Genomic DNA, 21,255 nt, shown 5'->3' on the forward strand with positions numbered 1-21,255 from the left:
AGTTGAAAATGTAGCACTTTGAGTTACTCTGCCTGTATGAAAGGTGCTATATAAATAAAGTTTTTTATTATTATTATTATTATTATTATTATTATATGTTTTTTGGCTGGTGCTTTCAAAGAAGACTGTCTTTGTTGGATTTCACCTAAAGAAATGTTACTGTTACTGCAAAATAACACAGAAACTTGCCAATTTCCAGAGTGACAGTCTCATTTCTGTCACTTCTGTTCCGTTCACACTACATGAGACCACGTCACTAAGGATCCAATAAAGTTTTGTCATTTACTGAATATGACACACAGAATTCTGCTGCCTGATTCACACAGTCCAACAGCGTCCAAGACGCTACAGTAACAAAATCTCATTAAATTCATATTCTGCTCTTATGATAGTTTGTAGGTAAAGCGCTTTGCTGGATTTTCATCCTTTTAGCATGACTTGCTGATTTAAACAATGGGCAGAAAAAGTTATCACAGCTTGGTGTGCCTTGGTAAAAGGAGAGCTGGAGTTTTTTCCAGAATCTGAGACAAAAATATGATTTGGGGACACGTGAATTCTACACATATATACAACTAAGGGATTACTACAAGAAGGAAATTAAGCCAGATTCCTCCATGGAAGTAAATAATGTGATCCAACTAATAATCAAAGCATACAAGGAAATAAATTATTTCAGAACAATATCAAGGGTTGATCACTAATGATAAACACTCAACTAAATATATAAAAAAGAAATGGGAAAGAGAGATTAATATTGAGATTTCAAATAGCGATCAGAAAAACATGTAAAAAAATACACCACGCATTCACCAATTCAAGGACAAGGATGGAATTCTCTGTTCTTCAAATCTGTTTGTTTTTTAATCACACCCAGGGTGTAAAGTAAGCAGTTACATAAACATCATATATGTTGGAGAGAGCATGGATCATTTGTTGACACATATCTTGAGACTAAAAGATGCACAACTGGAATGAAAATGGGGAAAAAGTGACATTATTTGACATTATTCACTCAAAATGGCGACACTGGAACTGAACTAATCCACTAATCCACCAACATGACTGCAACAATGATGGAAAACTTGTGAATGTATTTTCAAAACATTTTTAAACTGTTATTATTTGAAGGCGCCATGCACGTGCGCACGAGAACATTGTGCCATTTTTTTATTTTACTGTTTTGTTTTGTATGCACTCCTGTCACAAAATAAGCAACTGTTGTTACAGTGATATTGGAATCTAAAATGGCTTACGCAGATAGAATTGAGAGGCTTTGTGGTTTCAAACAATGCAAAGCTTAAATGAGGATTCATCTGGAAACCCCCATCTTATGCTAACATGTAAAATTGTCATAATATTTACAGAGTCAAGTACATGTCTGAAAGGCGCATAACACTCTCCCCCTTTCTCATGCACACACATGAATCCACATTTATTGCCCACCTGTTGAGGATGTACCAGACCCCGGTGAGCGTACCAGCCTGCCAGGAACCAGACAGGAGCCATGCTGTGAGGTACAGAGCGATCACATACACCGCTTGGAGCGAGAACACTGTGTAAATGTAGAAATACACTGGCTCCAGATACAACTGGACCACACACACAGAAACCATTAGTTCATTAGGCGCTGTAAATGAACACACAGAGAGTTGACTACAGTGACAGCGACTGACTCGGCACTCAGGAACACTGTGGCATTTTCAAAGTTTGGTCTGATATTTCACTTCCTGCCATTCTTGTCACCGTGAGATCGCTGAGGAAGCTAAGTAGCTGTTTCTCAGTTAATTGATATGCCAATACAGAAACCTTTTCACCAGTGTGACAACTTCAAGTGTGCCAAGTCATGTCAGCTAAAAAGACCAAAATGTAAAATGCCACAGCACCTCAAATGCCTGACAGTCTCCTAATATGACTCTCATTCATAATAGTAAGAGTATCTTGGTTAATAACAATGACAAAAGAAAAAATATATGTTTTTCAAAATATTGGAGTGTGATATTATTTTGACATTTTTCACACAACGAGAATGCCTTATGACAAGAAAAGTCACAGAGACAGTCAATCATTTTGTAATAGTGGCAGTCATTACTCTTAATCTTTTGTGTTTTACGAGCCTATTGTAAACAGCTGACAGCTGAGTGATGTGTTACCTGTATGGGCAACAATCTGTAGAGAACACTGAGAAAGACCTCCTGGTAGATATTCATTCGCTGTAGAAGATTAATGGTCCTCTTGGATTCTGTCAAGTTGTCATGGATTAAATCTGAGAGCCCTAGGAACACAAACCCAAACACGCACACTTTAAAAATGCCACCCTTTCTTCACAGTGACATAGACTGATGATTATTATTGGCTTTGTGACAACCAGGGAGGAAGGGGCATGAATGTTTCTCAAAGCTCACCTTTATAGTGCTATTAAGGGACATTAACAGTGTTTGAAATTTCTATCAACCAGTAAAACCACAGACTGTTCTGCTTGAATTTCATTCCTTAATTGCTGAAAGCACAATGGATGTCTGAACCCATCAGTGCATTCAACCTTGAAAGCCCTCAAACATCACTTCCTTTGCTGAATTTAAAAAAGTAAGCACTGTTGTGCTGCTTTTCCTCAAAAACCTTCCTAGCAATAACTGACTATAAACACAGTTTCCCGCAGTGTTTTATAGCAGATGTGGGCTACCTCATTTTTACATTTGTTTATGAAATAAAACATTAACATTTCACACAGCAAACAGCAAATATATTTAACTGACTGTGGCTATTTTTTAGTCCATGAGAAGAGATACGTCAGGAACTGGGTGGGATACTATCTCTGCATAACACCCCAATTTCCTGCAGGAAATCCTGCATGAGTTTGAGAAAGTTTTCCAAAGAAGCTTTAAAGCCGCTATAGGCAATATTTTTATTGTATATTAACAATGGATCACTACTGACTACGTCATTCTGCTGCATTCTAGTGAAGAACCCACAGAGAATTATTTCCCCACTCTGCAGTTCCCCTCAGTTCGACAGTGTTTTAGCATCTTTCAGGTTGCAACTTTACTGTTCTGATCAACTTTCACCAGATCCACTCTCATCTCTCTTAAATCCCCACTGTTCAGTACCTGCCCAGCATGAATCAGCAGACAGACAAAGTTACTGACTAGGTGGTGAACACAGTGGAGCATTTAGCAGCTAAAAAGCCAAATATTTTCCTCAAGAGATAACACACCAAAGCTGAAAGGAAAGTAAATATTGGTCTTATGTTTGGCATGTTGCCGCAAACACGACTCCAAATGAATGCTAATACTGCTCCATATCTGCTGGATGTGTCAATAGGCAACTGTTTGCTAACAAGTTCACCGTATCACCTTAAATGCTGATAATACATCAGTGTTGTGTTCACAGCTTGTTTCCACTGCCCCCAAGTGGCCAAAAAAATCAGTTATTGCAAGATTGCAAGATAATTAGTTTTTTTGCAACTCGGGTCTTGTTTTTGTAGTGTTGGACATTATTTCTATCAGTTGTGATAACATTGTGCTCACCAAAGTAATTGCTGAAATCTGGGAACATGGCAACACTGGTACAACAAAGACCAACAGAGAAAGGTATATGAGCAGTCAGATGACAAACATGTTTTACACAAGTCAACAGTTGTTCCAGATTTGACCATGAACGTCAGGCCTCTCGTGTTTCTTGCCGTGTCTAACTTCTTTTCAACGATGTCTCTGCACTGCTCTATCTCAGCAATTACTCTGGTGAGTAAAATGGTATTATTACAGATATGAATCATGGCAAAAACTACTAAAATAAGACTCAAGTTGTAATAAACCAGCATTATCCTTTAACAATGGCATTATCATGCCATGAAAAAACACTGGTACTGACATTATATGAGCTCAAACACACACTGGTGTCACTATTCCAAATTGGGCACTGGCTGCAGTATCATTACTATGTATTTGGTTTGACTGAAACAAAGTGTGACACCAAAGTAGCAGCATAGAGCTGAGTTTCTGCTGCAGGCTAGGATGTGTCAGCCTGATCACTGTTGTGTTCTTGATCCATGTAAGACCATAAAAACCAGCACTGTTTTCCATAAACCAAGTACACATTACCACCCACACAAACTACCCACTTCATTCATTAATTTTTATCCCTTTATTTTTCATCATTTTTGCTTTATCCCTTTTCTTTCCTCCTTCCCTCTGTCCTTTCCTTCCTCAATTTGATTCCTCTTACCTCCTTTATCCTTTTCTCTCATCCCTGCTTCTGTCTCTTTCCTGCCTTTTATCCATTCACGCCTCTTTCCATCCATGATTACTTTCTCCCACCTCACTAAATTTCCTTTCCCACATCAACCTTTTATTTTCTCATTTCTTCCTTATGCCACCACTCCTATCCTTCCTTCCATCCCTATATTTTTTTCATCCCTCCCTTACCATTAACATTCAAACTACTGTAGTTTCTGCATCTCACGACATTTTACTGTGGCAGGAAAAGAAGTGAACACAGAGCGAGACAAAAAGCGAGGTCAGCCCGTTCCCATGTAGGAATTTTACATGATAATGGGAACAAAATAATTAGACTAATTTCCCTCAAACCAGACCGTGCGTCATGAGAAACCGCAGTGTATTTGTTTGGCCTGGTTGGAAAAAGTTTCTTCCTCCTTGTACGAGTGGGTAGAGACAGCTATCGGGTGTCTCTATCCATGGTAAAGAATTTAACTTTTGTCAAGATTGGCCAATCAATGATATTTAGACCATGTTTCAGTAACTATAATCGTTTCCCACAAAAACAATTATCAAAATATCCATGACTTGCTGGGTTATGTGATTGTATACTGCCATTGTCTAGTTTAGGCTAGAAAAGACACCACCCTCTAAACTCTTTAGATACAGAGTATCTCACTTACTAAAGCCCTGTGCACATTGCTGCAGGATGTGGAGAAAACCAAAGCTTCACAGGCCTCCCGTGCCTTGTTATCGCTGTTTTGGTGAAGGGTTTAGCAAAGAGTCAATTAGAATCAGAATCGGCCATTATTGCCAAGTAGGTCTACACATACAAGGAATTTGCTTTGGTATTTTGGTGCCTAACAATAAACATAGTAAAAATATAAAGAAAGTTAAAGCAAGTACTGCAGGTCAAGAATCATATATATAATATAAAAAGGACAATAAGATATTAAAGAATATAAAAAATATAAGAAAATAAAGAATGTACAATATGTTGTTTAAATTACAGTTTGTGCAATGTGCAAAATATTTACATGGGAATGTGCAAAAGTTTACAGTATGAGTTCTATACTCAGAACTATAAGCGGGGGTTGGGTGGGTATGAGAGTCAGTGTCAGTGAGGCTTAGGTTTGTAGTTGGTGATCTCCAGACAGAAGCAGAGTCGTTGGCTGAGTGTGTTGTAGTCTCTCTAAATACAGTCGTTTAGCTTAGACTCATAAAATCAAGGATAACATAGATGGACTGTCTGATATTTGATAAATTAAATAAAACGCCGATATTGGTGTGATATACAGTATATACATCAAAATGAAATCACCATAAATGTAGTGTATACCTTCCTGTATGGATGGGGCCTGCAACATTTGCTTGTAGTAGGAGTAGTACAGTCCACACTCTGTCCGAAAGGAGATCTCCCGCTCCACTTCCTGAAAGCAAAGGGGGGAATTTGGTGGTATGAAACCAAGCACTTCTGTTCTCTATAATATGAAAAACAGACATTCTGGCAAGACGTGACAGAAATGTGGAGGATAGAGGCAAAGCAGCTAATACACTTGTAATCCTCAACAGGAACAATACGACAGGTAACAGTGTGTGTGTGTGCTTGAAGGATGTCTTCCCAGGAGATTTTCTGCTCGCCATGCATGATTACTGTTCCACTGGAGGGTAAAAACAGTGAGCAAACAGTGAACAACCAGCTGCAGAATATTAAGTCAATCATCAATCTATCATATTCAGTTTGTAAATAGTTTTTAAAGCTGTGCTTGACTAAAAAGAAATTATTTGACTATAGTGATACATATGTGATGAGATTATTAAAATGCATATTTCTGAGTATTATTACGATGCCATTTATGTGCTCTTTTTACAGTAATGACTTATGAGTAATAGCTCATCCCTCATAAAAACAAATAACACACACAACATTTCTTAGTCTACTAAAATCCTAACAACTGATTCGTCGACTAAATGAATAAGAGGGAACAGCCCTACTGATCTCCACTTGCATGACAAAGCCACCATAAAGCAACATTCAAATACACTTTGTATATAAAATATTCCATATTCTTCCATAAAAGCTCCCTTTGTAGCCTGTAGCCCCACCCCTACAGCCACATATCCATGACTTAAGCAGAATGGATGGCTGAATTGAGGGGTCGGCTTCCGGTTGTGTTGCTGGGGGCCCGGCTGGGGGGCCTGGTCTGGCCTCACTCCTCATTGCTGTATAAATGTAATTATTATAATGGTTGTTATTATATTATACTGTATATAGTGACTATTATAATATTATCGTATTATTTCATTATTATATTATTATAATGATACTGTCGTTACATCATAATTTATTATCACTATAACATTGACACTATGTCCCTCTTCTTTTTCCCCGCCACACATGCCTTACTCTACACACTTAAGGATCATTGAACACGGATACACCGCCTCTCATACAAACTCCATAAAACATGCACACACACACACATTACCAACACATACTTAATGGATTGTACTTGTGCAGCGCCTTTCTAGTCTTCCGACCACTCAAAGTGCTTCATACACTACATCCAGTATCACATTCACCCCATTCACACATATTCACACACTGATGGCAGATGCTAACCGCTCATCAGTCCAAAGACACTAACTAATCATTCACACACACTCAGGCACAGCCCTGGGGAGCAATTTGGGGTTCAGTACCGCCGACCTTCTGATTGGTGGATGACCCGCTCTACCACTAAGCCACAGCCGCCCACAATCTATTATTAATAATAATGAATCTAACCTAATCTCAACTCTCTCTCCTATCATATCATCGCATTCATCATCGTAGCTACTTTGCTATTGTCTGTATGTCTGTCCATTATATGTTTATGTCACTTTTTGCTTGTCTAATAAAAATAAAATTAAAAAAAGACTCTTTCCCACGACATAGTGAGCATGTACAGACGCTGCTTGACTGACATCGCCCTGAATCTCTAATTCATTTTGTTGCACCTATTAGGGTGGGACAATGTACAACTCCCATCATAGCGCCACCTATATCCTCATGCTCTTTGAATGCATTATTAATACCAATATTAGCGATTCTTACAGACATCTCTAAACTCTGGAACTGTTCAGATTTCTGACAGTTCTGTTTTTTGCCAATTAATGACATTAATAAATGGGCTGCAATTATATTCAATACTCATTCACCTTTTAACACACACTCACACATTGATGGCGCTGTGCTGGTCATCAGGAGAAATTTGGGATCCAGTGTCTTGCTCAAGGACACTGGGACATGTGGACGGGACAAGAAGAAGCTGGGGACTGAACCACCAACCCTGCAATTGCTTGACAACCCAGATCACATGTCAACGATGACATGTGCTGTGTGTTTAAAAAGGAGGCACTATGCACTTTTCGTTTCAGGTAAATCTGCTTTAGTTCTGCAAAAGTGAACACAAAGAAATGAATATAAATATGTATTCAGTTTTATAGGATATTCCCTGATTGACTGACCAATCAAAATGAAGAAGGGGCAGGGATACGTGTAGCATGGCTGCTCACAACAACAAGGAGAACAATGGAAGTTAGAAAAAAAATTATCCTCACCAGATTAACTCCTACTGTGAGTTGAGATTGGACTGCAGAGGGGTGAGACCGTTTTTATTTGCACCGTGTTACCGACTAAACCCTTGGAACTCACACTGCAGGTTGTTATTGTGAGAGAGCTTGTCTGCAATGTGGCTGGTTAATTAAACTTTCAAATTAAAACAGTCTCATAACACCTACCGTGAGCTGAGAGAACCACAGCAGATTCTCGTGTATGCTGTTGACGCACCAGGCCTGAGTCAGCGCCAGTAGCCCAGCCAATACCAGCCCCGCTGCCATGGAAACACACTGTCGCCAAGGCCACCGGGATAGAATGCCTGAACCGGAACAAGTACCAGATCCTCCAAGCAGAGAAACCTCCCCTGTACCCCCCTCATGTATGGCATTAGACTTTTCTGTCCCCCAGATCATGTTACTGCTGCATGTCCCTTCAGCCGGTGCATTTTGTGAAAGACCCAAATTATGTTTGCGCTCCCTCAGCTTAACTCTCTTACGAAGCTCCATTGCCTGAGAAGATGGAGATTATCAATAAATTTTTGGATCCTTTGATGAGCTGAATCCAGGTAGATAAACAGCATGCTCCTGGGTTGAGCTATAGAACTGATCCAAATGCATTGAAGCAACAACTGTAAATGCAGTGTGCTTTTTTTTCTTGAAGTTGGTCCAAATAAATTAGCTTTTTAATCGCTTCAATTTCCTTGCCAAAGGAAATATGCAAAAGCTTTCTCTGAGGGAATGAGCAGCTAGTTTCCTTCCCAATCCTTCTTTTGAGTTTCCTCGAGGCAAAACAAGCCTTGGCTTTTCACCAAGAACTCTGATGAGATGGCTAATCCTCAGTTTAAATTAAGGTCAAAGAGAATAGACCTAGTTAACAAGTTCACACATTGCTCATTATCCTGAAAGCTAGTTCACTTCTCAGAAAGCACCGATCCTCTTCTCTCTGTTACCGTTTCCTCTTTGTGGGTCTTTGAGTAACTCTCTGATGTGGTACTTGAAGAATCCAAGCAAGGGTCTTTCCAGAATTGGCCTTGCTTCGTCTTCCCTCTGCTTTATGTCTTCCAGAGCCTAAACACAGCCCGACCTCTGCCTCCCCTGAACTCACACTTCAAAACAAAAAGCGATCTTTCTCAAGAAATCAGCTCCTACGTATGAAGAGAAAAGCAAACATAAAGACTGAGCCACAGTAAGTCTGCGAACAACAGGATGGGCTGTAGATAACTGGAGCAGCCAGAGGGAGGGAAAGAAAAGAGAGTTGACTACTGGTGACCTCTTGTCTATAAAAACACACATGCACACAGGAAAAGAATAAGATAGGGTGGGGGTGGGGAGCAGCAAGGGGAACATGTTGGAACATCTTTCGGAAAATACGGGGAACATTTGTCAGAGGGTTTGTGGATCTGGAACCAGCATCAAGCTGTGAGCACATGTCTGAAATAAACTCCACTCGGCACTGGGACCGACGCGGGCATGACTTCACACCTCATGAATTCAAGAAAGTAGAAAATTAAACACATCATCTCAACTAGCTGAGAGAGCAACAGCAAGCAGTTCAAGGTAAGGTCAGACTGCAGCATCAGCTGGCATAGCCTCAGGCGCCTGAACGGTGTGTTAGCTGTACACTACCACCATTTGCTGCGGCTTAGAAAAGTGCATGTGTGTTTTTTTGCTGAACACTGTAGCATGTGCTGCATGTGGACTTAGGATTTAGAGTATATCCATACTAAGCCAGCTAAATATGAAAATGAATCTTTTCCCTTCCATTTTGGCCCTTCCTCCCCTCTAAACGCTGGCATTGCAAACTTTTGGAAAAACAAAAACAAATGCCTACTCAGACACATTCGAGGGATGTGCTCTAATAAAGTTAAGAGGACAACTGTCGGTTGCATCTTGTCCTCTCTGCGATCACCCATTGTAAATGTCAATATAGCAAAACACACACTACAGGGGGGGTATTGCATCAAGGTGGATAAAGGAAAATCCTGCTCCGTAGCAGACTGTCAAGCTTAATTTAGCTGTGTGTCAAAGAACGTCCAACAAATTGATAAGACTGCCGACATATGACGGCTTTTATCTTGCGTTTTCTAGAGTTAGCCTATATGTTTTTGCGGGCATGTAAGAAATTGTTAATATGTCATATTTCTTAAAGGGAGTTTGGCGTAATATTTTTCCCAGAGCGCGCAGGGAGCTTCAGTTTAATTCAAACTGCTAATACTGTATGTAGCCTACATTTTTTTATGTTTTGTCACCACTTCAGAAACACTAGGTAACTGCTAAATTATGATAAGGTTGTCTGATGTTGACTGCGGTTAGTTATTGGTTTGTTTAATGGTTTACAGTCTAATAATGTTTGTTTGTATTGATTGGTGGTGGCTGATCAGGCTAATTAACAGCTAATTGGACTCAGTTTCTAACAGCAGTGTGCAGTAAATGGTTGCCCCTGACTCCTGATGAAACTTGAAAGCTCAGCATTCTCGTTGCCCTTTAGCTTCCCTTTTTAACATTTATTCAACCAGAAATAACTAATATTTCTTCGTATAATATGACCTCTTTCTGTCAGCTGCTGTGTGTCTGCAGTGTATTTACAGATTTGGGATTTTATTAATTTAATTTCCAGATACATTTTCAACATACATTAATAACCATAATTCTAACCATATAACATCAAACACAAGTTTCACGCCACAATTTGTCAACAAACACAAATTTTATTGGGGACCCACTCAATTTCCCTGGGACCCACTCAAATGACCACCTGTGGGTTCTGGGGACTCGCTACGTTGAAAACCTAACAACATCACTGAATGTAGACCCACGTTGTTTTCACATGTAAACAGCATTTTCAGATTTAGCTGGCTCTGTTTAAACATAGTCTTAGACAGAGGCTTTGATAGCATTAACAGAAGGAAACACTTCATACACACACGCACACCCACACCCACACACAGCATGCGTGCGATGTGTGATGATGTCAGCCAGGAGCCTACTTATGTGGGAACATTTCAGGGAAATGTTCGCCAGGCCTGTAAAGTGACCTGCATTTATTATGAATGAAAGCATCTGTCTGCCTCTTCCCTTCACACGAACACGCATACAGAAAAAAACAGCACAGGACCACAAACTATGTCCGTACGGATTCTGTTTGTTTTGTCTCTCTGTGACACAAACTCACAAATTATCCTGTGCAGATTGCCTCTATGTCAAGGCGCATTGCACATTTGCATGAGAAACAGATGAAGCACCTGGCTGGCACTGCGAGTTACTGCCGACAGATGAGACTAATTCTGAGCCGTAGATTTCTGAGGGTCGGCCTGCTCAGTTGTTTTGTTTGATTCTTCACTCTCTCCTCTGTTCTACACAAAAAAGAAAAGTCTATTCTGTGATTCGAATAGTGCTTCTACAAAATCTGATGAAACTCTGCTATCTGGTATGACTCTAATTTTGATTCATCACTCCCCGTGGGCAGAGAACAGCTCCCACCAAACTGTGAAACTCAAACTTTCTAGCAGATTCTGAGAAACCTGAACTCGCCAGTGTTACATCTTCAGCCTCTCACTATCTCTTTAATACCTATTATCATGTGTAGTTAGCTTAATTAGCTAAAGTACATAAACTTATCCCAATTAAGACATATTTATGAATTTAAAGTACATTCTGATTGTATACACTCTACCTAAATAAATGTCCTTTGTAGAACTATTTGATCATGGAAGGATCATTTATGGCACCAAGGGGAGTTTTGCTATGGTTAGTGATGTTTACAGTATCCATCCCACTGAAAGGATTTGATACAAATCTAGGTACACAACAGGATACAATGTGATGCTATATGATCGCATGGTATTGTAAATACAAGCACTTATGGCTTCAGTTATTTGCCTTCGGGGAGTCCGGGGACAGTGTGCTTTTGGCGCTAGCTGCTAACGCTAGCGTTACTCTCTTCAGGTAGGTTTTTCTTCACAGTAACCTTACCGTAAGCACACACACACACACACACACACGCACACACATTACAGGAACAGGAGCAAGGAGCACACAAAAAGAGATTAGTTTTGGACAGCCATATTGATTTTATATTTATTTCATATTTTGGGTCGGAACTGTAGTTTGTATTGATGTAGCCATATCTCTGACTGTTGTATCGGTTTTCTGATACATAGCAGTCAAACTTTACACCCCAAGCCATGGTTAAAACCTTCAGAACAATTTTTATACAAAAATTCATACTAGAGTATCGTGACATCATATGCACAACATGAGACTAAACCAGGCTACATCAAAGTGACCTGCATTCCTTGGCTCGGTTGACTGATACATCTATCAAAACAAATGACTATTACTGCACCGCTAACTGAGAAAAAAAACAAACAGCAACAGTGTTCATTTACATTTTGCCCCAGTTATGAGTCTGACAGAGCGATCTGCCCTGCCATGTCAACAAGATCCAAATCTGCTATGTATATTTCAGTCTGAACCAGAATGTTGGTGAAGCTTTGGAAGAGGGATTTAAAAAATTACATCATATCTGGCAGGGCACAATGTTCTGTTGCTGTAGAACACTGAACAGACTATAAAAAGGACTGTGTAACCACCAGTCGCCCTGGTGTTTCAGGACTTCATGTGGTTCATTTAACGGGCCTGAAAGTCAATCCTCTGCAGTGCATGGAAAAACAATCATCCCATTTCAGGATGAAGCGTTTATGTTGCATGCCATTTTACGGAGAAACCTGGATGAGGGGACGTGGCTGATTGGCACTTATGTTAAAGCTACATTTCCTCTTGAGATAAGCAGAAAATGTGTGTGGAATTTTTTTGCTTTTAAATGTTAAAACCGGGAGACATTTTCCATCTGTTAATATCCACATCTGCAATGTGGTTGATGAATCTTACACATGGATGTCAAATGTGTTTCCAACATTCGCAGATCTTCTTCCTGGTCTGGCACGAACTCAGTGGCAATACTTGGCGTGAAATTGTCAGTGAGACGTACAGCCAGTTCGTTTAAACCACTGAGACATTTTCATATGCACCGTGGTACGTGATGGCGGACAAAGGGCTTGGCAACGAGTCGTCACATTCGCCATAAATATTTTTTAACATTTACCAGTTGTTAACATTCACAAACTCTAGTAAACAGCACCACTAATTTGCTCCATCCTGGTATAAAGAGAAAGTAACAAAATCTGCCAATTTACATTTGCCCTGCTAGAGGCAAATATTACATACAGTAACTTGTGGAACACTATCTAAAACCCAATCTTAATTGCTAGTGTCTTCATGTGTATTAGGAATTACAATACATACAATGAGTCTCAGTTATTTAAAAAAATGTCCTTCTTCAAAATGTGATCCCTGTTGCCAATTCATGCCTTCCTAACGTTAATGTTATACAATTCCATCCACTTTTGGCATCCTTCAGCAGTTGGTCTGGTATGTTTGCTCCTTTTTTAATTGTTGACTCATTGCATTAGAAAAAGAGCAAATATTGTGATACTGGATCATTCCGCTCTAATATTTTGTGATTTGATTATTACTAATTGCAACTTTGAACTGGTCTCATGCAATTACAAGCATTTGTCGAAAAAACCTCTAAAACTACGTCTGAACTGTAGGCTACATCAAGGTCAATAATATCATCAGATATTAAGCTCAGCTTTTAGAAATTGTCAACTTTTCTACACTGACTACACTGTTCAACCTCCATCACTGGCTGACTGTCTTTTGACGGCTCAGGTCGAGAGATTACAAATGAGACTAGGTGCTTGAGTTGATGTTGGTCTGTTCGAAACATTAAGACAATGACAGCGACCGCATAACAGTTTAACAGGCTGATATTTAATAGCTGACTGCTGCCTGCAGTGTCACTGCTGTTCCTGCAACAGGCTTTTTTCGCTGCAGACATCTGACTTGTTGTAGTAGAAAAAGCACAGGTAGTAACATTAACAACGGCTCTGTTCTATTCAAGTGTCCCAGTAATGCTGGGTTGAGACTGCACGGTATCAGCCCGATAATAGCCCGACCTGACACACATAGGGCGTCGGGCGCAACAATTGATCATTTTATCCCATGTAGTGTATCATAGTGGACGACAGCCGCCGCCGCATTTGGGATGCCTCGCGACTTCGCGACAGAGAGACTAGCATGTCAGAATTGATTTTGCCTTCCACAACAAATTCCATAACGTGACCAATAGGAGCACTGCTGTAAACATGGCAAAGCAAAGAGGAACTTCACTATCAGCATCAACAAGATTTTAAGGAAAAAATATACTTGACCTAAAGATTGTAACAGTGAAGGGCCTTTACCTTGATGTTGGAGAACCACAGGTCGTTCTCATGTAGTGTGGCCATGTAGATACAGCACAGCAGGCCAAGACCAACAGACACAGACCAACCAACTGATGTCCAGATTATTGCCCCCCATGACCAATCACCTGCAGGAACATTAACATGACATTAAGTTGTTGCTGTCAAGTGAAATTCTAATACCCTTTAAAAACAGCCAACATAACATAATTAATTTTTTCCATACAGGGCTTTTGCACAGAAGACACTTTGAGATGCCACAGTAAGAAAAGCAAAGGTCAAAATAATACAATTAATGACGGCTGAATTCCATTTAGCTGCTTCAGTTTCAGGGTCCTGGTATTGTGCATGCTGGCTCAACGTTGGGTTACGCAGGAACAGAACTAGAACTGTTCTGACAAACACGTCAGAAATCAATTGTTTATACCTGTTTTGAATGGCCACACTGGAGACTCGATATATTTAAATATGGGGAGAACAGCGCGCATTTTCAGACAGTCTCTCCCGGAGGGCATTCATAGTGTTGCACTTGGTTGTTCACATGAAAGGTGACAGAAATAGTTGCGTCAAGAATGAAAAAAAAGAATTTGAGAGACAGAAGTTCAAACTCTGGTTCCTTTTTCACCTCAGTACAGCTCAGAAATGGGCTGATGCACAATCAGGGGTTTCCTATTCGACCATCCAACAAGCACTTCTGAAGAAGCATCAGTGTTTCCGTTATTGCCGCCGCTGCTTTAGAATTTTATGAAATGTCATGAAGTCCCAACTCTGCAGAGCTCTCCGCTCCACTGAACTCAAACGAACAATCGTCCACTCTCTCTCTCTAGTTTGAGGATGAGCAATAGGATGTCAATCACGTGCGAAGTCATGACAACCAAACAGCGTGAGTTCAACATTTTCTCCTCAGGCAGAGTGACAAACAGGGCAGAGCACAGTCGGACAGGCCATCGAACAGCCCATTATACAAAAACAAGAGCAAGAGAGATGCTTCGTCGTCCCACTTTGATTATGCATCAGCCCACATCCTCCTCCTCAAGATCCTCAATACCTGTTCAACTGTTGGTCAAGGTTTTGCAGCTGAAGCCGTGAGACAGAAGACAATAGGAATAAAATAAGCAAGATTTGAGTTTGGCTGCCTATTTAGCTATATCGGGTGCCTTTTGTTGAAACACGTTCAACTTTTCATAAAGTCGATGCGCTCGTCATTGTCACTTTTCGTGAACCGACCAATCACAGCCTGGATGGGGCGGGACATTAAAAAAAGGTTGACGTGCTACAGTAACGTTTGAAATGTTGAACTCATTGTTGCATGAATGGTTATGTTTATTGACAAATTAGAGACTAACCACCCAGGTACAACAAAACCCTTTCCCTCCGCTGCTGAAAAAAATCCTAGAGGAAACACTGAGCATACTGGCAGTTTCACTGTCACACTGTCATGGCTTACTGGGACAATATAACAGAGCCATTGTTAATGTTATGAATAACACCTGTGCTCTTCCTACAATGACAAGTCAAACTGTCTGCTGTAGAAATGTCCAATTGTTCCCCTTCAGTCACTACATTGTGAAGTATTAGACCTTTTTCACAACAAACATTTTGATTTGTCATAGCAGGTAAAACACATTTACAGTATGTTGGCTGCATTGTGTTCAAGTGCTGCAATAAGCCACTGAGTCAACATGCAAACCAGGTGGGTTTTTGTTCAGTGGATACTAGTGAAATGCAGGTTACTCATAGAATGTAAATGACATTAACATTTGAATCGGTGAAATGCAGAAAAAAACTTACAAAATGTCAGTTCACTATGCCTGATGTCCTCTGAGGATGCAACACAAGCAATCGTGACTGCATATGCGTGGGCACAATAGGTGTAAGCATTATGAAAACATGGCCTTTCATTAAAACCCCAATGAGAACTTTCCTTCGCATTATACACCCACTGCAGGTCAGAGGTCAGGGTCAGATAAAGAACACTGACCCTGGAGCTGGATCTGGCTCAAGGACACTTTCAGCAGGGTGGATTGCTGCCAACCATGCTCACCCCTCAATCAAAGGGTGCTTTCTGCAGTCACTAGGCCATACTGCTGCTGCTGCCTACAACTGTACGAACATCAGCTGGGTGGGAGTATGGTTCACTCACCGTGCAAGGCCTTCTCTGGATGATGATCGGTGCAACAGTTGGACTGTTGGGACTGAAACTCTGCAGCAAGAGGGGGCTCCCTCCCCTTGCTGCCCTTCCTCTGACGCACGGCTGTCATGTTTAAACACTGCAACAAGACAGGGGGGGGGGCGTGCCTGATTAACTACACAGATAATAACGCATGAACTGACACCAAGTGAAGACACCCATACACACAGGCATGAACCCTTAACACACACACACACACACACACACAGCCTGTGCACTACTGCAGTCTGAGCCAAAACAAACAAGAACCTGCACCACTGATGTTTCCCCGTTCACGGTCTGTAGCCTTTCATTGAGTCAAACACTGATAGGGTGGACAGGCCTGCTTACGGCGGCATTTCCTGCTCACGTCGCTGCCAGAAAATAACGTGAAACATCACATCCCATCTATCGACACCGACAGCAATCACATCACTGGAAAACTAACGTTACAATAATTCTACGGTATTTAAGCCGGGTGATAAACTAAACCAAACACAACAGTAAACGTAGAAGTCCCTAATAAAATATATGGGTTATTAGTAATGAAGAGGCACAGAATATCATCAAGTACGAGGAGGTAGGTTTAAACTCATATTGTGTAGCACGGACATACTACTACAGCCGTATAATTATAATGAATGTGCGTTTTGCATAAAGGCGCAGTCCCGTTATGGACGCCAGATTTTCTTTCTGTCTTGACAGCGACAAAGACGAATACGATTTGCGCCAACGGAACATTTACGAGCCTCACCCTCCACTACAGCAGCGACTGGTAGGACGGTCCGACAGCTCTCCTCTACCTCCCCCTCTCTCTCCCTCTTTCTCTCTCTCTATTTCCCTAGCTCTTTCAGCTCTCTCCTCTTTTTTTTTTCTCTCCCTCCCGTTAATTCATCGGTCAGCTACCGCACAGGGTTGAACCACAGGACAATACCGGAACACACACACACACACACAATACCGGAGAGCCTGCCTTCAAAATAAAAGCGTAGGAAAATCGCTTTTGTAAAACGCAGGAGTTTTAAGCGCACGCGCTGGAGGAGACAGAAGTAATCTCTCTTGATGGGTTAACGTCGACGGCTAGTAGAAGAGAAGAGATGGGAAAGGAGTGGAGTCTTACCTAGTAGCTACTACTTCAGTTAAACACGAAAACAGTTCTGCTTGTTTTACGTTTGCTATAGCCTACTGAAGGATATCTGATAATATGGCAGAACAAGAAATAGAGGACACCAAGATACCAAACAAATCAAGAAGAGTGTTTAAAAGGATAGCATGCATCTCATTGGAAGACCTCAGTCTGAATTAATGTCTCTTTTTTGTCAAGGATCCCAATAACCCTAGAATGTGTGTGTGGACTTACTAACTGTAAATTTGCCCTCTAAAATGATGGAACATATGGCATCAGAGATTTAATAAAGCTGCTTTTTTTTAAATGTATAGTGTAGTTTCGTTGTATGAATCAGTACATATAAAATACTTATATGGTACTCCTACTGGTACTTAAATGTAGGTACAGCGCAAGAAAACCAGACTATGGGGAACAATGGAATAACAATTGGGCATTTTAGAGGAAATGAATTGTACTGTAAGTATTTTTGTAAATACTGGGTACCTACAGGGTACAGTAGGCCTATAGGCTGCTGGCAAACAGAGCTGAACAGTTGACAACAATGACATCCTGTGGTACCTATTAAGTAATTATGGTTTAACGTATTTCACAGTTGTGATGTGCTACCAAAACATAATATACCAATGGATAAAGTACAATAAAAACAAATGCTTTTGCCCTTTGCTCATGGCAGTTGTGAAGCAAGGTTGCCCCAACAGAGGGGCTCTTAATTTCTTACAGGTGTGTTTTTAGCAGGCAAGCTACACCCGCACTCCAGGGATTTATTGTGCCTGTGTCTTCTACTTTATTGTATGATTTGGAATAAGAACAAATCAAGAAATGAGTCTATAATTTTGAAAATTTGCTCCTGGCAGGCATGTTCATCCAGCTGCAGCAGCTCATAATAGGCTGGAGTAGAAAAGAAACTTACCTTTCTCAAGTGCACAGCTATGGGATGCCTGTCATCAAAGGATGAAAAACTAACATAATACAGTAATGTAATAATATAACACAGATGAAGGTGGACCAAACAGAGCTAATCTTGAATGTTTAACAAGGTACAGAGAAACCTAGTATTTATTTTTCTTTCTTTTAACTACACAATAAGAAAAATGTATGCAGACAGTTATAAAACATCTTGACTGTTCTCCCATTTTTACTCTTTAATTACACAGTAAGAACAAGGTATGTGTTGATCTTACTCCCCTTTTTTACTATATCATTAGACAGTAAGAACAATGTGTACAGAATGGATTATCAAGTGTCCACTCTTCTCCACCTTTTACTCTTTAATAACACAGTAAGAACAAGGTATGGTAACTTCACATCATGGGGTCATTAAAGTTTCAAACACGCATTTAACGTAGACCTACTATCATTTGAAAACATGAGTCTTAGTCTCATTTCTGAATCTCACAATAGCTATGTGTTAGCTATGATTAGTTTGGTATGTTATTGATATGGGCTGAACACCCCTTCACAATGATTATCATTAATAATTGTCTACTTTTTTGCACCACATTAGGAGCCCACTAATGAGCTAAACCATTCACATTTGATGTCAAAAACTGGACGTCAAAAAATTTCCTTCAGCTGAACTCAAACAAAACAGCGGTCCTTGTCACTGGGTCCCAGCACATGGCAAAACAAATTCTGCCATCTGCTGGTTCCCTATTGGAACACATTAAGCCTGCTGAAAGGAATCTTGGTGTCTGGTTTGATAACAGTTTAAGTTTTGAGCAGCACACCACAATTGCTTGTACAATCGTCTAAGAAATATATCAAAAATATGATCTATCTTAACTTTTAAAGATACAGAGACCCTTTAACACACCTTCATCTCATTATGGCCTCTCTCCCTGCTATATCTCTGACCTCTTAGTACCATATGCACCGGCATGTACTTTGAGATCCTCAGGCAGAGGTCTTTTTTGTCTGTTCCAGACGCCCGGCTGAAAACTAAAGGGGACAGAGCATTTGCAGTCAGGACCCTGAGGCTCTGGAACAGCCTACCCAAGGCAATCAGGTTGGCTGAATGTGATCTCTTTTAAGTCCCTTCTTAAAATATAATTTCATCCGAGAGCCATTCCTGATTATACTTGAGTTTAAATTTTCTTTGAACTGTCCTTTTTCTTACTTAAAAATGGTTTTCTTGTTTTGTATCTGTTTTCTTTAAAAACCAGATGGTTTTATGACTTGTGTGTTTTATTTTGCAGCCTTTGTAAGGCACTTTGTATTACATGGATTTTGAAAAGTGCTCTGCAAATAAAGATTATCATTATTATTATTATTTATTATTTTATTTTATTGATAAGTCAACAGTACTAGGGGTCCATTACAAAACCAGGAATCTACTCTGTGAATGTTTCTGCACTTTCCACATAGGCTTCATGAATCAAGATCCTGTTCTTGTTTAGGATAATACATACTTATGTATGAATGAAACATCCAAATTCACTCTAAACTGAAATAACTATAAACATTGTTCAAAAAATCATTGCAGGCTTAAAGCTCCCCGCCAGTGACTTTATCCCCCCTCCACATTGTGCACTACTCTTCCCACTGTAGTGGCTTTCAACATTTAAAATTTACCATTCAAAAGGTATATAATAATGTATCAAACTGCGGGAGATGCCTGGAAAATCCAGATGAGATTTTTTTATAACGGCGAAACTGTAGCAAGGGCTATGCGCACCATTTACATGTCATGTATTTATTTATTTATGTCCCAGAGCATTCTGGGATCAAGTTGTTAAGATAGTGGTTCCTATACAGTACGGGTGTCAACATTTTCTAAATCCAGTAAATCTCATCCTTGGAACTCCCCCTGAACCCCTATCCAGTGAGGAAGCTAGATATATATTTAGAATATTTACAGTTTGTGCTCTAAAGCAAATTATTGGCTTAGCCCACAAACAGCAGAATTTAATAAATGGAAAGAAACAGTTTATGTGATATACCAAATGGAGTATAAGGAATAAAAGCTCCCTCTTTGAGGTGAGATGGGAGAGAGTTAAACAAATAGGTCACTTTTCTTTTTATAGTAATAAAATACATATAACCATCTTTGGTAAATGGGGAAAACACCCTGAGAACCGTGCTATGTATGTTTATGCTTGCATGTGCCTGTATGTATGAAGAGTATTTTATTTTTTATTTTACTTGGGGTTTTGCTGTAAATCTTTTTCTTACCCTTGCTATCACTTCTTTCTGTTTGTTTTTTTTGTCATTATTGTTTTTGTCCATACCCTAACCCACAAGAGTATAAGTATATACATACATGTGGGTATGCATATGTGTATATAAAAATATGCTTGTGTGAAATTGGACAATAAAAATCAAACATTAAAAAAAAGGTGAGAGACACTGTGTAAGACAGCGAGTAAGACAGCGAGGTTAAAGCCTTTTTAAAAAATCATCTTACTCTCCTCTCAGTTTCTTTTCAAAGTCCTTCAGCTTTTTCTGTGCTTCTGCACTCAAATTTGTAGTCCGGTAATGGGCAAAGAGTTGTTTCTCACTGATAAGACAAGTCGGTATAAAGAAGTGATGAATAACTCATTAAAGAAATTCACATGCATCGGGGGTTGTAAATGGAAATTATATTAACACTCTGCTCATGTTTTGTTCTTCAGTAGTCAGTAAAATTTTGCCCTCAAAGAAGGTTGTGCCATGTTGCATGTGACTACTAGCCAAGACCTGATATGAGCAAATGGCATTATAATATTCTACTGGATATTGACCACGAGTTAAAGTGTGACATATGTAATGCCTAAGAAAAACATTTATAATCTATAAATCAAATTAAAAAAAGTCAAAAGAAAAGCACACCCATGACGAATGCCACACGATCAGTGAACCTTT

The 21,255-nt window shown here is 39.9% G+C and overlaps 1 protein-coding gene across 9 annotated transcripts in view; it reads right to left on the reverse strand.

The window, feature by feature from the left end:
- The window catches only part of dpy19l3 (dpy-19 like C-mannosyltransferase 3), an 81,703-nt gene extending 64,074 nt beyond the window's left edge, over nt 1-17,629 (reverse strand). The window contains exons 1-7 of one of the 9 annotated variants that reach the window (XM_044168036.1): nt 17,041-17,629; nt 16,557-16,660; nt 16,260-16,386; nt 14,117-14,244; nt 5,551-5,641; nt 2,151-2,272; nt 1,444-1,589 (exon numbers count right to left, since the gene is read on the reverse strand). In XM_044168036.1, coding sequence (XP_044023971.1) covers nt 1,444-1,589; nt 2,151-2,272; nt 5,551-5,641; nt 14,117-14,244; nt 16,260-16,377 — 605 coding nt within the window. In that variant the 5' untranslated portion in view covers nt 16,378-16,386; nt 16,557-16,660; nt 17,041-17,629. Of the gene's footprint in view, nt 1-1,443; nt 1,590-2,150; nt 2,273-5,550; nt 5,642-7,994; nt 9,395-14,116; nt 14,245-16,259; nt 16,387-16,556; nt 16,661-17,040 lie in introns of those variants that run through there. The other 8 variants (XM_044168125.1, XM_044168024.1, XM_044168214.1 and 5 more) reach the window with 8 other exon arrangements.
- Nucleotides 17,630-21,255: the final 3,626 nt, after the last annotated feature.

This window comes from Siniperca chuatsi, linkage group LG1, assembly GCF_020085105.1.
Source record: "Siniperca chuatsi isolate FFG_IHB_CAS linkage group LG1, ASM2008510v1, whole genome shotgun sequence".
NCBI lineage: Eukaryota > Metazoa > Chordata > Actinopteri > Centrarchiformes > Sinipercidae > Siniperca > Siniperca chuatsi.